This window comes from Marmota marmota, unplaced genomic scaffold, assembly GCF_001458135.2.
Source record: "Marmota marmota marmota unplaced genomic scaffold, marMar, whole genome shotgun sequence".
Lineage (NCBI taxonomy): Eukaryota > Metazoa > Chordata > Mammalia > Rodentia > Sciuridae > Marmota > Marmota marmota.
In genome coordinates, this window is record NW_026000136.1 from 1,384,450 (window position 1) to 1,399,338 (window position 14,889).

Here is a 14,889-nt window from a genome sequence, read left to right on the forward strand (position 1 = left end):
GAATTTGTAAAGAAGGTATATGAAAAGATGATATCCCTTGCAAAGAGCTCACCTACCAAAAATAAAAACTCCTAGAAGAATGTTTCCAATCATAAACATTCAATGGATCCAAGATGCCCTTTAGCTATACATCGTGAAATACTCCTAATTATAGGATTCTGGTTATGCAAATTAGAAACTACCTAAGAAATATAAACTAATTGTAAATCAGCTGTATACCTTGCCTTTTCCTCTTAAAACCACTTTCTTTCTGGATCTGATTAGATAAATATTACAAAAATGAAACAAAGTCACAACCAAGTAACCAAAATCTTCCAAATCTGGAAGGGCGCATCCCTGAACAGGGATACCGCCAAAGCCCCACTGCCTTTTAAGTAGGGAAGGGAGGCATGCACACAGTTCCCACCCCACCTCCCAGAACAGTGAATGACCTTCCCAGGTACAGAGGACAAACCCCAGGAATCGGGAGCAGCTAGACACATGCACACACATAAGACCAAGAGACAACCAAAAACCACTACTCTAACCTTGCAGGAGGTTTGGGAGAAGAGGCAAAAATTCCTGATACAGGAGATCATGGCTACCTCCGCCAATAGAGCGGAACAACGCCCGAAGCAGCAGGAAGTAGTTGTAGGGCTCCTTGGCAGTCTGCGCAAGCTCCATGGAGCTATTCACAATCTTGTGCAGGTGAGGCTACGGAGGAGAAAAGACCAATTAGTGGGCTCTAAAAAAGGATAGTTTACACCTTCCAGACTCCAGGTGACGGGTCACTACAATGTGAGAGTAGTCAAAAGCAATTCTGAGGAGTGTGTCACAAAAGAAGAGCTTCCCAACCCTTATATGACTCAAATTAATTTCTCTTAACATACATGAGGCAGGAGGGTTCCAAGTCCAAAGGCAGTCTCAGCAACTTAGTGAGACCCTGTCTCAAATAAAAAGATTAAAAAAAAAAAGGACTGAGGATGTGACTCAGTGGTTAAGTATCTCTGCACCTCTGGGTTCAATCACTGGTACCAAAATACACACACACACACACACACACACACACAGGATATATAGGTTTCCACCAGTCTGGCTATGAAAAAATCATTTAGACGGTTCCTATGCTAACATGTAGTTACATGACATTGGCTAGTAGGAACCAAGGGTCTACCAGTTCTGTAGTTCTGGTAGATATAGTCCTTTAAAGGACTACACAATCATGTAAGATGAAAGAAGCTTATTTCCTCTAATACTTTAAATGCAAAAAGTAACCTAAAGGAACTGAAACATAACTACTAATCATTACCAAATGTGAAAAAACCCCAAAAGACAGGGTTTGGAGGCTGGGGATGTAGCTCAGTGGTACTGCACTTGCATAGCATGTGCAAGGCCTTGGGTTCCATCCTAGCACCTCAAAAAAGAAAAAGAAAAGGGAAATTAAAGATACAGGATTTTGGAAGACTTAGTTGAAAAGATGTGACCATGAGGGTTTTCTGTAATTTGGGGAAAAAAAAAAAAAAAGATTGGCTTATAAGAATTTTAATCAACATTTTAAACCAGATTAGCTTTTTAGTTTATACTTCTAATCTTGCTTTTGACATGTCACAGGCAAAATTTAACATGAAATCTTTCTGTATGCATATTTTAAGTGAACAGCACTGATACAATTACAAACTTCTTATATATGGCATGGATATTTATTTTACAAAATAAACCAACTACATGTTATTCTCTTGACAAAAAAGTTTTAAGGAATTCATTCCTTGAATATTTTTCTTGAACGCTAATCCAACATCCTAAGGTTAAGTTTCTCCTATTAAGTAGGATTCTTGTTTTTTGGGTTGTTGGTCTGTATAGTTGTATGTAATATTGGCAAAAAATTTAAATATTTGAAGACACTGAATTACAATTGAATATTTTATAATTAAGAAACAAGTATTTTCCTTTTATGTTAACAAAAATAACATTAACGTTACCGACAAAGAATTACTATATAACTGGAAAAAAGCAAGGAAACCATCCTGTAAAGCTAATTATCCCACACTTTATATCTTCCTGTCAGTTTACTTATTTACTCTTCAAAATTCCCCCTATAGAAAACATTACTCTTTAGACACACTTGGTAGTAATATTCAACTTTCTACAGGAACTAAAATATTTTGCCATAAGTGGAAATTTTTTTCCAGTACCAGGGACTGAACTCAGAAGCACTCAATCACTAATCCACATCCTCAAGAGCACTCAATCACTAATCCATTTTTTGTACTTTATTTAGAGACAGGGTCTCACTGAGTTGCTTAGCACCTCGCTTTTGCTGAGGCTGGCTTTGAACTCACGATTCTCCTATCTCAGCCTCCCAAGCCACCGGGATTACAGGTGTGCACCACCGTGCCAGCAGAAGTGAATTTTTAATGAAATTTTTTCTTTTACCACCTGCTCTTTCAGCAAGTGACATAACTATGGATAGATTTTAGCATTTGCAAGAATAAAATAATTGATAAGATTCGATTACCTAGGGTTAGTCATTTATTTAAAAGAAAAAAAAAGAAGTTTGATAAGACAGATTTCCTGTGAGATAATATTAGAAAGGAATAACCTAGAAAGAATTCTTGATCTAAAGTGTGTGTGCATGGAGAGGTGGTACAGCCCTAAAATGTGCTATATACATACTGCCACAGACAGCTAAAGAGAAAATACACAGAATCTAAATAACACAGTTCTGGTAGATATGATCCTTTAAAGGACCGTATTTTCCTTCCATATTCTTTTGCATCATTTGACTTTTTAAAAATAAAAAACACACTCCTATTTTACTAGTGTAATCCAGAAAAAGAAATTGAGTTTATAAAAGAAAAATAGGGGTAGCAATAATAACACAGTTGCTTACCCGTAAGAATTCTGAATGTTTCATATTAGGTCACCAGATAAATACACTAAATTCTGTTTAGAAGCATATGAATTGTTTTTCATACCTGACCTTATTTGCTGAAAATCTTTATTAACCCAAAGAGTACTTTATACATATAAAATAATCACTGTTCAAAAGTTTTAGCATTAAAAAAAAAAGAAAGGACCCTGAACAAAACTGCTAGTCAGATCTAAATAAGAATTACCTTCAGCATTTGCTCATTTTCAGCTGCAAACAGGGAAACTGAGCCAAAGACCAACTTAAACAGTTTGAGGTACAGGTTGGAGAGCTCCACGTTGGAGCCCATCTCTGGCAGGCGATCCAGGAGGTATTCCACCAGAATCGTGGCAAACAGAGCCGAGGTAGTAGGATTTGCCAAAAAGGAATTGGCAACAATCTGTCCAAACAAGAAATACTCATGACAAAACAAAAACAAAAACAAATACCACCCTTCCAAAGCAGCTTTAAGACAAAGTAACAAGGTTTCCAAAAACCAAAGCCAAAGTTAAACCTGTATCTGACAGGCCAAGAAATTAATTATTCACCAAAGGAAACTAAAGAAACAACTGGCTGAGCCTTCAGGAACCAGCTCACTCTGAGCATTCACATGTTATTTCACCCTCACTGTCAATACCAAGAGCTTGCATTTAACACACAATTTCTTCTTCTTCTCTTCTTTTTCATTAAAAAAAAAAAAAAAAAAATTAACTTCTAATGAGAGGAACTCAGATCTTCTGGAAACTTTTTTCAAATGTATAGCTTAACATTTCTCTGAATTTGGCTCTTAGGTAGTACTTTATTTTTTAAATCCTCAACATAAATGAAACAAAGTATTCAACACATAAACAAAATACTTTGAAGTGAATGTTGGAAGAATGCAAAAAGGAGCCTTATACCTGAAGAGCATAATTTTTTGAGATTCTTTCCACCATGTAAGGGACTGTAGTTTGAAAGATTTCTTTAAATGTTAAGGGATTCATCATGGTGAAGACGCCAGCAAAGTGTTCCAACACTTCCTTCTCTTCCTTCATTCTAACAGTCTGGCAGTTCGCTACTCGAATGTATGTTTGTCCATTTCCTGCTATCTGAACCTAGAATAGGGGAGAATCACCCACAGGCATTAAAACTGACTGAACTTCCCCAAACATACTTCATTACAAAATCATATAAGCTACATACTTAAAAGAGGGCACTTGAATTAGATAATAAATGTCCTCCCTTAATTCTTTCTCTGCATAATTTTGGAAAATAATTTCAAAAATAATTTAGGTTTCAGACCAGAAACTAAAAAATAGTAAATAAAAATAAATCTTATGTTTCTACTGTATTCTATTTGAACCATCCCCCTAAAAAAAATGCAACATTCCGATTCTTATACACAAGAATTCTCACTAAAAAATGCAACGCTAGCTTGCACAACAAAAGCAAACCTGGGCATACAGACACCGTGGACCATCCAAACAGTCCCCGTTCCATCACCAGCACCTCTAATCCTAAGAGGCGTCTTCCACACTCAACAGCCTGCTAGGCGGGCACTTCCTTACCTGATAGATATCTAAGGCCTGCATTGCATACTTCACAAGTTTTATATAAATCTGAGTCTCTTTGGGTTGTAACTGCTTGTTGGGAATGAACTGAGCTTCTGGAAAAGAGAGAGCAAATTAAATTAACACGAATAAAACCTATCTACTAAAAATGTCACTGGTCCAAATAATTTAAGAGCGTAATTACCACCAGGTGCTTTACATGAAGTTATGCCCCACGTGATCGTCTTGACACCACAGACTAAGGTTTTTACCAAACTTCGGCAATCTGTAACCTGGAACGTCTGTTTGTCTTCCTTGTCCTTTTCTCCTTGCTTCTCAAAGGGAGGCACAGGGGCCGGGGTCACAGGGGTGGCTGGGGTAGGGGGTGGGGGTGGGGGTGGGGCAGGGGCCGGAACAGGGGCAGGGGAGGGGGCAGGACCAGGGGCCGCAGGGGCAGTGGGAACCCCAGGCAGAGCTGCTTCCACAGCTCCAAGTTCAGACTGAGGCTTGCACTTCTTAAAAATGGCAGAGAGCTGATACCGAGCAATGGTGTGGAATTTGAGAACAAAAACCTAAGAGAAAGAGAAGCCAGGTTAAGACAACAGTCATTAACAGGCCACACGATCCCTTTGGATGACAAGAAAAACAGAATGTCACTGAAACACCTGAAGTCATACCTCTTGTCCTCCTCACAAAGGAGGCTGAAGCCTGGTAGTCTCTGAGCACTTTTGTGCCAGTCACAAAGGAAAAGAGACGTGCTGCGTCTTCCCTGTGATTACTATCTTTGTTTTACCCAGGAAGAGCCTGGCTCAGGAAAGTGAGTGAGTGGTCTGGTGAGCAGCACCAGGATTTGAGCCTGAGTGCAGGACTTACCCTCCTAGGGTCATACTACCATCTGCTGGCCTCAGGGATCATTTTTCACCCCTCACCAAGGCACCCACTGAGATCTCCCCAGAAACGTCCACAGCCGAGTTAAGCCTTGGCTACTCTGTCCCACAAAATAACCCTGCCAGGAAATCACCTGCCAGGAAGTACATTCAGAGCTTCATGAGCTGCTTTACTTAACATTCACAGCAATCATGAGGAGATTCCAAGATTATGCCTGGTTAGAAGATATTAAACTGCCACAGAGAAAGCAGTTCACCCAGGCACACTTAGCTAATGGAAGGAGGAGCTGGGATGGGAACCCAGGCGTTCTAACCCATGCGACCAAGCTCGGCACTCAGCTGTCTCATGAACTTTCCAGTAGAGCACTTGTGTTAAGTTTAGCCATGTGCAAGACAGAGCACAGGACAGACACTGCCTCTTAGAACCAGTACCTCCAGCATCCGCATGAGGACATCCCTCCCGTTGCCACTTTCCTGTTCGCTCTTAGACCGAATGCAGTCCACCAGGTTTAGCAGGAGCTTGCAGGACATCGTCTGGATGCTGCTGGGCAGGGACTCATCATCGATGTTCTTAGCAAAGAGCTGGACGGCGAGGGAGAGATCACTAAGGGGCAGGTGCTGTCGAACGTGGTGCACGAGGTCGGCCAGCGTGCTGTAGGCAAGGGGCCTGTAGGCAGAGATCCCCCCACTAGTGCTTATTCCCCTTTGCCACTGTGTACATCACTGTCTGCACTGGCAGCACCACCACTGAGATGGCACAGCAAAGCAGAGAAGGTCTCCCACAGCTCCAGTTCCCCCACCCACTCTCCCAGTTGACTAAAAGGTGCAAGTATTAACTCGATGCTTAAATTATCACTTTCCAAGTTAAATGGTTGACTTTTATGCTGTCATAAAGTTCCTAGCAGACACTGGCACATATGGTGAACCCACCAGAAACAATAATCACATGACCTGCATCTGTGTGGGTTTTATATGTGAATTAAATAGTGTATGTGAATTAAAACCTATATATTATGTCCATATTGTAGAAATATAATAATAATGGTCAAGCTATTAGTTCTTTTTTTTAATATTTATTTGTTTTAGTTTTAGGTGGACACAATATCTTTATTTTATTTTTAACGTGGTGCTGAGGATCGAACCCAGTGCCTCATGCATGCTCCTTGAACGCTCTACCACTGAGCCACAACACAATCCCAGCCCCAAGCTATTAGTTCTTTACTCACTAAAAATGTGGACTCCTGCCACACGCAACTCTGGGCATGAGGAATAAATAACACAGTGACCCTGTCTGGTAAACAGAGCCCCCACCCTCATGGAAAGGAACAAATAAGAAATAAACTATACAAGTGTTGGGGGAGTGGGGGGTGTGCCTGAAAGGGGCACTGTGAGAAGGACCAGTTGGGGAACTATGCTGGGATGCCAGGGAAGGTTCCTTTGAGGAACACTGAAGCCAAGACTGTGAGGACAAGAAGGGACCATAAGGCAAAAAGCCAGGAAAATTTCCAGATGAGGAAACTAGGCAGACCAAGGGCCTGAGGAGAAGTGCCCACAGTAGCCAAGGAACTACAGGAGCCAGTGTGGCCGCAGGAAGTCGGGGAGAGGAGTTACAAGGCCAAAGCCGCCACTGCCGCCACCACCGCGGCAGCAGCAGGGACAAGTCAAGGAGGGAAAGAAACGTGAAAACTCTGTAACAAGCGAGCAAAGCCAAATCTGAACTCCTGTGCGGTGGTCAAAAGTTGGGTTTTTTCTAGGGACAAAAGAAAGTCACTAAAGGTTTCAAGCAAGAGTAAAATCATTTGTTGCCCAACTCCAGGCAAGTTCAACCCCAAACTGTAAAAGAATGCCTTACTGGGCTGGGCTGTGGCTCAGTGGTAGAGCACTTGTCTAGCATGTGTGAGGCACTGGGTTCGATTCTCAGCACCACATATAAATAAATGAATGAAATAAAGGTCTATCAACAACTTAAAAAAAAAAGGAATGCCTTACTTAATATTTTTTATAAACACTATAAGGAGTCTACGTCATATTCAAAACATCCTGTACATTTCTCAAAGATTCATCACATATCCCTTACTGGAGGCAAAAAAATAATCATATTGATGCATTTTACACTGTAAAGATGATTGTTAATTTTCTCCTTAAAAACAGTGACTATTACCATAATACGTTACTTTTTCTAAAGTGTAATAACATACACATGTATTGAAATAACACATTAGGTACTAGATAATTATTTTCATGTATCAGTTAAAAAAGTCAATTTAAATTTTCAAACAAGTATTAGAAATAAAGACTAGAAGAAAATAAACCAAAATATTAGCAATATTATTTTAATTTCCTGTGTAAGACCAAAGACATTTTTTCTTCTTTTTTCTTGGTAGGTTAAAAATACTCTTCTTAACAATGTGTTATTTTAAAAAAAAGAAAAAACCCTAATAAAGTTCTACCTACAATTTAAATGAAGACTCTGATTTCTACTTTAAGCAAGGGTATGAAAAACAGCCTAGGCCTTTCCAAAATTTCCTATTATTCAAATTCAGTAAGTCAAAGCCTAATAGCCTACAATTGTTGAAACACTCAGAATACTAAGTGCCAGTACTTGCTGCCCCTGGCATTTAACCTTCCAGATATCATGGGTCTAATTTCATACCTCAGAGTTTCTCGAGCAGTATATCCTGAGCCAATTAGTATGGATTCATCAAACAGCTTGTCCATGCAAGGAATGAACTCTAGAAAACAAATATGCATTGTGTATGTCACCAACATGACGAGTTAAACATCAAATTATCTCATAGTACTTTCACAGCAATCAGTGGGCAAGTGATCTGGACTTGAAAAGGGCTAGAAAAGGGACCAGAAAGGCACATGTACCATTCCAGGTAAAGGCACTGGCTCTGCTGGGCCACACAAGCCACCTGTCCCTGAAGATGCAGTCAGGGTCATGTTCAGAGAATGAACTAAGAGTAATTAAAAAAAAAAAACCCAAAAGGATGTTGCAATTCTGGAACAAAGCCAGCCTCAGCTTCAATAAGTAAAATGAAGTACATATTTCACCAGGAAAAAGTTAGTGCAGGTCAAAGTAGTAAAAGAAATGTCAACACGGAAGGACACATGCACATCCCTGGTTAACTTTCTAAGCAAGACAGCACAAGAAGTGTTAAATGAAAACAGCAAGAACAGTCCCTTCTGAGGTCAGAGGGAAAATGTGGCTGAGAGGCAGGAAGGCACACAAGGAAAGGAGCAAAGGCTCAGATGCCGAATGCTGGAAGACTGGCTAAGGAACGAGTAAAAACTGAAAGCAAAGGGAAAAGGTAACAAGAAATCAAACTGTGCAGCCAAGGGCTTCCAGATCCTCCCCGCGGCCCCAAATCAGAATCTCTAGAAAATAAAGAACTTTGTTAAACAGTGAATGGTGGTGTCTTCAAACCACTGGCTCTTCAGAATCAGTGCAAACCGGCTGCCATTTGATATTGTTCCACATGTCAAAAAAAAGTAAGGCAAGAGTAAATGTTGGTAGATGGGGAGATCTAACTATGACATACTTTTTTTTTTTTTTAATATTTTGAGAGTCTTTAAAATTTTCTTTCAATCAACTTTCTTGAAAAGAGATACTGTTTCCTATTTCACTTTTAGAAATTACTATCATCGGCTTCGTATAACCTGTCATATAGTATCTTGCTTAGGGAAAAACAAAACAAAACCTAGGTGCAGCAGCTTAGGTAGGCCTGTAATCCTGGCAACTCGATGACACTCTCAAGCAACTCCACAAGACCCTGTCTCAAAATGAACGGGATAAGACAGACAAACTGGGAGTGCAGATCAGTGGTAAAGTGCTCCTAGGTTCAACCTTCAGAACCCCTCCCCAAAAAAGCCTATCAGAAAAGAGACCCCCCCACACATACCTGTTCCCAAAAAAGGAAGATTCTAACAGCTAAATTCCACGTCTCACAGGATCAAAACTTGGAGGGTGGCAGCTTGGAAAAACAGTAATCCTGGCAAGTAGGTGTTACCAAAGACGCCAAGCTTTAGGCCTCAAAAAGGCCTGCTTCAGCAGTGTCGGATCAGGGAGTAGTTATCAGAAAGCACAAGGACGGCACTGACACAGTGGAAACCTCCACTACCCAAGTCCAAAAGCAGCTCCCAAATCCTCATTGACATGTAGCATGGATACTGGAGAGTGAGTAATCTGAGAATGGCACTGAGACAGAATTTCTCCATTTCAGTAAATGGATTAAAAAAGGTTCCTCTTAAAGTTCTTCCATTGTGGTATCATACAGAGAGGAACACACTAAGACAAAAACATAAATCACAAAGGAAGTGTCACCAAGCAAAGGATGTAAATGACAGCAATGTTCTATTCCTCCACCTTAAGCAGGTGTATATTCTCTAATTTTTAAAAAAATCACATTTCTTTTGTGATCTTTGCTAAATGTGTCAAATTTAAAAAACAAGGGCGGGGGGGACGGTTAAAATGTGTATATTTTGTGAGTGTGACAGAGAGAGGCTGGGGATTGAACCCAGGGCTACACATGAACTCTTATCACTGATCTACACGTCCAGGTCCTCCTGGAAAAGGTGAGTATGTGCTTTCCAGCTACATCCACATACATTCATCACTATAACATAGTTTCGTTTTTCAGTACTGGGGAGCAAATCCAGAGCTTGTACATTCTAGGCAAGCACTGTATCACTGCGCTATCTCCCCAACCCTTTTTAAGTTTTACTTGAAACAGAGGTCTCATTAAGTGGCCCAGACTGCCCTTGAACTTGCAGTATTCTTGCCTCGGCCTTTCAAGTTGCTGGGATGACAAGTGTACACCACCACACCTGGCTATAGTTTGAATTTAACAGCACACAAAAAAACTGCACCTTACTATATTAACTGGCAGACAAGCACAGAGACTGTACCCTTCCTTTCTTGTTTACCAACTACATAAGTAAGCCAAGTCTTGGTTTTATGCATGGCCTGATTTATAAACTGGTGGCACATAAAACATTAATGGGAAAAATTGGGGAAAATGATTACCATCTCTAATGTTAGGATATAACTTCAATCTAACATTTTAGGCATATCAAATATGCAAAAATAGTAAACTTATAAAAATCTATGGTAATGAGAGAAACAGTGTAATTACCAGATTAGCAAAAAGCAAGAACAACTCATCATTTTCACAACATGGAGAATGGAAATACTGTATTTTGTTCGACCTTTAAAGACTGATAGCTGTAAGAAAGCAAATGGATGTTGGCTATTTCAAAAGATTTACAGCCAAAGTCAGAAAAGTACCAAAAAAATATTCAGAATAAAAGCTATGCTAAGGAAGTGACTACTTTAATTATGATATATGTATTTTTTTATTTTTTTGTTTTATTTTTGGAGTACCAGGGATTGAACTCAGGGGCACTCGATCTCTGAGCCACGTCCCCAGCCCTATTCTGTATTTTATTTAGAGACAGAGTCTCACTGAGTTGCTTAATGCCTCACTTTTGCTGAGCCTGGCTTTGAACTCACGATCCTCCTGCCTCAGCCTCCCAAGCTGCTGGGATATCGGCATGCACCACTGCACCCGGCTAATTATGATATTTTTGAGAAGACAAAGGCAAAACTCTGGCACCAGGCAAGAAGAGAGACAGGCAGAGAGAGGGAGGTGATAAGGGGAAGGCAATCACAGATAGGAAGGTAGAGAGGAAGAGAAAACAAGAAAAAGAATAAACCAAAGACAGCAGTAAAGGAGAAAGGAAGAGGGATGTGGAGATTCAGCAGCACAGTGTCAATTACGACCAAGCCCCACCCCCAAAGATGGCAACAGGGTCACAAAAGCACTCAAAGACGACTTACGGTTTCTCAGTTCTGTGGTGAGGATGTGTTTTGCAGCAATAAGAAGCTCCTTTCTGAGGTGTGCAGTCTCTGCTGGACAATTTGAAAGTAACTGTAACATTCCTTTCACCATCTGCTGAGAATACTTAGTCACCAACTCCTGTGAAAGTAAAGAGTAAAATGAAAGTTACACTGCTGGGGGGTGTTAAGAAAAACCCAAATTCTATCAGCTTTTTAAAAATTCAGAAAGACATAGCTTGACTCAAGGGACACTCAAAGTAACAGGCATACTAAAAAAGGAATATCCAAATGTTTCAATTGTGTGCATGCACACACACTGCCTTTCGGGAAGCCATGTATGGCAATACAAACAGCCATTCTTTTACAGAGTGGGACTGTGGATAACACCACTGTACTTTCCTGTGTCTTCCAGAGTTTCAACAATGAATGTGTTGCTTCCTTATTGGAGGAAAAATAAATGCTAAAAAGTGTTCCAAAAGTACTCTTTACTTGGTCATTTCAGGACGGGAAATTGAGAATGACACCAGAGATAATGCTAATAACACAGAATAGCTCTAATCACAGTCTCCCCTTGAGGGGTCACAGAAGTCTATTCACCAAGGGAACTCAAACACCAAAGGATAAAAAAAAAAAACTGAATTAAGTAAGTCAAATGTTCTATTTTCTTATTGTAGGTTATTATTCTCTAGTTAAATATATGAAAAAAGAAAGAAAAAAAAAAAAAAAAAAGCTTTTAAAGGTAGTTTTTATTCCTGACAATTTAAAATGTGCTTTTTCATTTTCCTAAAGTAAATCTACCAAAAAAAAATTACAATTCCATTGCTATAGATCGGAAATAAATTTATTCCGTACTTTGGAGTAATCATGACTATTTAAGTATTTTATCCAAAGGAATTTTATGACTGATGAAAGAATAAGATCTATTTTTTTTCCAACCCTTACGACTTAACTAAGACCACAATGAAAACAAAACAAAACAAAAACACTCTACAGGCTCCTTGACAAAAGTACCTAAAACTTCTATCATGGTTTGATTTGGTAACACCCCGTGCAGTTCCAAGCTCTCCGGCACCTATTTGCCTCAACCATAACTTCTAACGACAGAAGGTCAGTGAACCACATATGGCCACATTAAAATCTGTGTGCAGATGTTTATTTATAAGAGCTTTATTCACAATAGCCAAAAATCACACACACAAATCCAGAAAGACAAAAAAAACCTTAGTGGTTTGCCGAACTAGAGTGTGGGGAAAAATAAAAGTGACTCCTGAAGGGTATAATTTCTTTGGAAGGAAAAAGGGTTGTACCAGGAAAAAAATAAATAAATAAATAAATAAAAATCTGTAAGTAAATTAAAAACCATTCCATTTTACAATGTGTAAATTCTCAATAAAGCTATATTCATATTAATGTCCTAACTCTCAATGTGATAGTAAGGAAAGGTCTTTAGGAGATAAAGTTAAATGACATCCTAAGGGTAGGAAACTAATTTGACAAAAAATATGGGCATAAGAGGGGAAAAAAGATCTCTTCACCATGTGAAGACCCAGCAAGAAGGTAGATACTGTCAAGTAATAAAGCAAGGTCTCACTAGAAACCAAACCCTTATCAGAACCTTGATCTTGGACTCAGCCTCCAGAATTTGAAGAGAGAATACGTTATATTGTGTAAGCCACCTAATTTATGTGCATTTTGTTAAGAGACAGCTGAGCAGACCTACTCAGCAATAAAAGTATTTCAGCCTTAATAAAATAAAAAGGACAAAACCCAGCATTCCTGCTAAGTGAAAAAAACCAGATTCAACTAATCCCACACACTACCTGATTCCATTATGAAGACACTAGAAAAGGCAAAACTACAGGGACAGAAACAGATCAGGGCTCGCCAGAGGCGGGGATATGAAGAAGAAACTAATTACAGATGTACATGAGAACATTTTTTTGGGTGATGAAATGTTCTGTATCTTGATGTGTTGACAGTCACCAACTACAAACAAATATCAATTCAAAGAAGTATATATTCACAAGTGGTGAATTTTATTGTATGTAAATTATAGCAAAACAAAAGTTAAGGAACTAACCTGGTAAATTCTGATGATATAAGCTAAAAATGACAATGTTTTAATCTGGGCAGCAATAAAGTCAGCATACAATTCCTTGTTGTAAAGCTTATGTTGCCTGAGGAAAGTGAATAAAATTTACAATATGAATTAGTTCTTATTCTTTAATTAATAGGTTAATAGTTAATTAACTATATATAACAATTAGTAGGCTCAAAGTCTGTTTCTACATAGACAAGAAAAACACAGCAGCAACATAAATGCTTACACACTTTTATGTAGTTCCAGGTAACACAAAGGGCTTAAAGCCCCAAACCAAACATTTGGACAAGTCAGTCCAAACAGTACCATGAATTCCATAAAGCCAACACGGGACCATCCACTCCAACATGGAGTATTAGTGTACCTACTGGCTCACTGCAAGCCCTATTCTGGGGCCCTGGGGGTTGTTAGAGGCAACTCCTCGTTAGATCCTGCTCTTACACACCTCTGCCAGACAGGCTGCAAATCAAGACAGGTCTAAGGAGGAATGCCCCACAGCTTGAGACAAGCCCCTGAGGATGAATATGGCTGGCCTATTCACAGATTTGGGGTTTCAGGAGAAAGGACACCAGGAAGTAAGGAATACTCCAGTTCTCATGCTGAAGTCTTCAAGGTGAGAAAGGCTGGGACATCCACAGTTACAAGTGAGTGCAGTAATGCCTAATCATACTTCTAAACTTACAGGATAACAGAAACCAAAACATCTCATCTTTTCAAAATAAGGAACTAAAAAATATGATTATTATCACTGAAACACAAGTTCAAAGTCAAAAGCACATATAATTTCACCAAAATGTTAATGCCACAAATTTTCACATCTTAAGAATGACAACGGCGAGTATATTATTACTTGAAGGTAAAGGTGCTGCTGCAGTCAGCTACACCGCCATCAAAAGACATCTCACCTGGCTTGTGCAGATACCTGAATTGCAATGGTATTCATGATCAAGGGCACAAACTCAGCAACGACATTGTGGATATTCAATTTGTAGAGCTAAAAGCAAAAACATCAAATGTTCATGCTTTTGCATTGTTACAAACAAATTATTTGGCATACCAAAGAAACTGCAGAATTCAGTACATTAGCTAGTACGTCCGTCATATACATCTTTCTGTTACAAAAAAATTTTGCCAAAAAACCAAGATACTAATATGCAGTACACATACCTGGTACATTAATACAACAATAATGGGCAATTCTGCCAACACTTTCAAAGAAAGTGATCCTCTTGGAATGATGGAATGCTGTAAGACAGAAAGAGAAAGAACTGTGGTTATCACTGTGGCATTTACAATAGCCTTAATAAGCATCACAACATCGAAATAGAGAAAACACAGACACATCTTTGTAAATATCTATAACAAAAGATCCAAACTATTTTGAAAATAAGGTATATGGAACTATCATTAATATAAAGGTTTTTTATATTTTCACCATAATTACTTGTAGTAAAAACTTCAGGAAAATATGTCAAAAAGAGATTCAAATAACCTAAGAAGAATTTTAAGCCAATATTATTTTACTTAAAAGAACAGCAAAAAGTACAATTTATTCAGCAGTATTATCCAAAGATATTTAAAAACAGAAGACATTTATAATAAATAAAGGAAATAATTGAGTAATCTTATTAAAGTCTCAGAAT

The 14,889-nt window shown here is 38.9% G+C and overlaps 1 protein-coding gene across 16 annotated transcripts in view; it reads right to left on the reverse strand.

Annotated features, from left to right (window-relative positions):
• LOC107155951 (transformation/transcription domain associated protein) overlaps nt 1-14,889 on the reverse strand; it is a 115,227-nt gene that overhangs the window by 85,320 nt on the left and 15,018 nt on the right. For 13 of the 16 annotated variants that reach the window (XM_048785226.1, XM_048785232.1, XM_015501983.2 and 10 more), the window contains exons 9-19: nt 14,414-14,491; nt 14,152-14,240; nt 13,226-13,322; nt 11,146-11,284; nt 7,957-8,035; nt 5,736-5,970; nt 4,622-4,988; nt 4,435-4,532; nt 3,787-3,981; nt 3,096-3,287; nt 528-693 (exon numbers count right to left, since the gene is read on the reverse strand). In XM_048785226.1, the coding sequence (XP_048641183.1) occupies nt 528-693; nt 3,096-3,287; nt 3,787-3,981; nt 4,435-4,532; nt 4,622-4,988; nt 5,736-5,970; nt 7,957-8,035; nt 11,146-11,284; nt 13,226-13,322; nt 14,152-14,240; nt 14,414-14,491 (1,735 nt within the window). The remainder of the gene's footprint in view (nt 1-527; nt 694-3,095; nt 3,288-3,786; nt 3,982-4,434; nt 4,533-4,621; nt 4,989-5,735; nt 5,971-7,956; nt 8,036-11,145; nt 11,285-13,225; nt 13,323-14,151; nt 14,241-14,413; nt 14,492-14,889) is intronic. The other 3 variants (XM_048785235.1, XM_048785231.1, XM_048785224.1) reach the window with 1 other exon arrangement.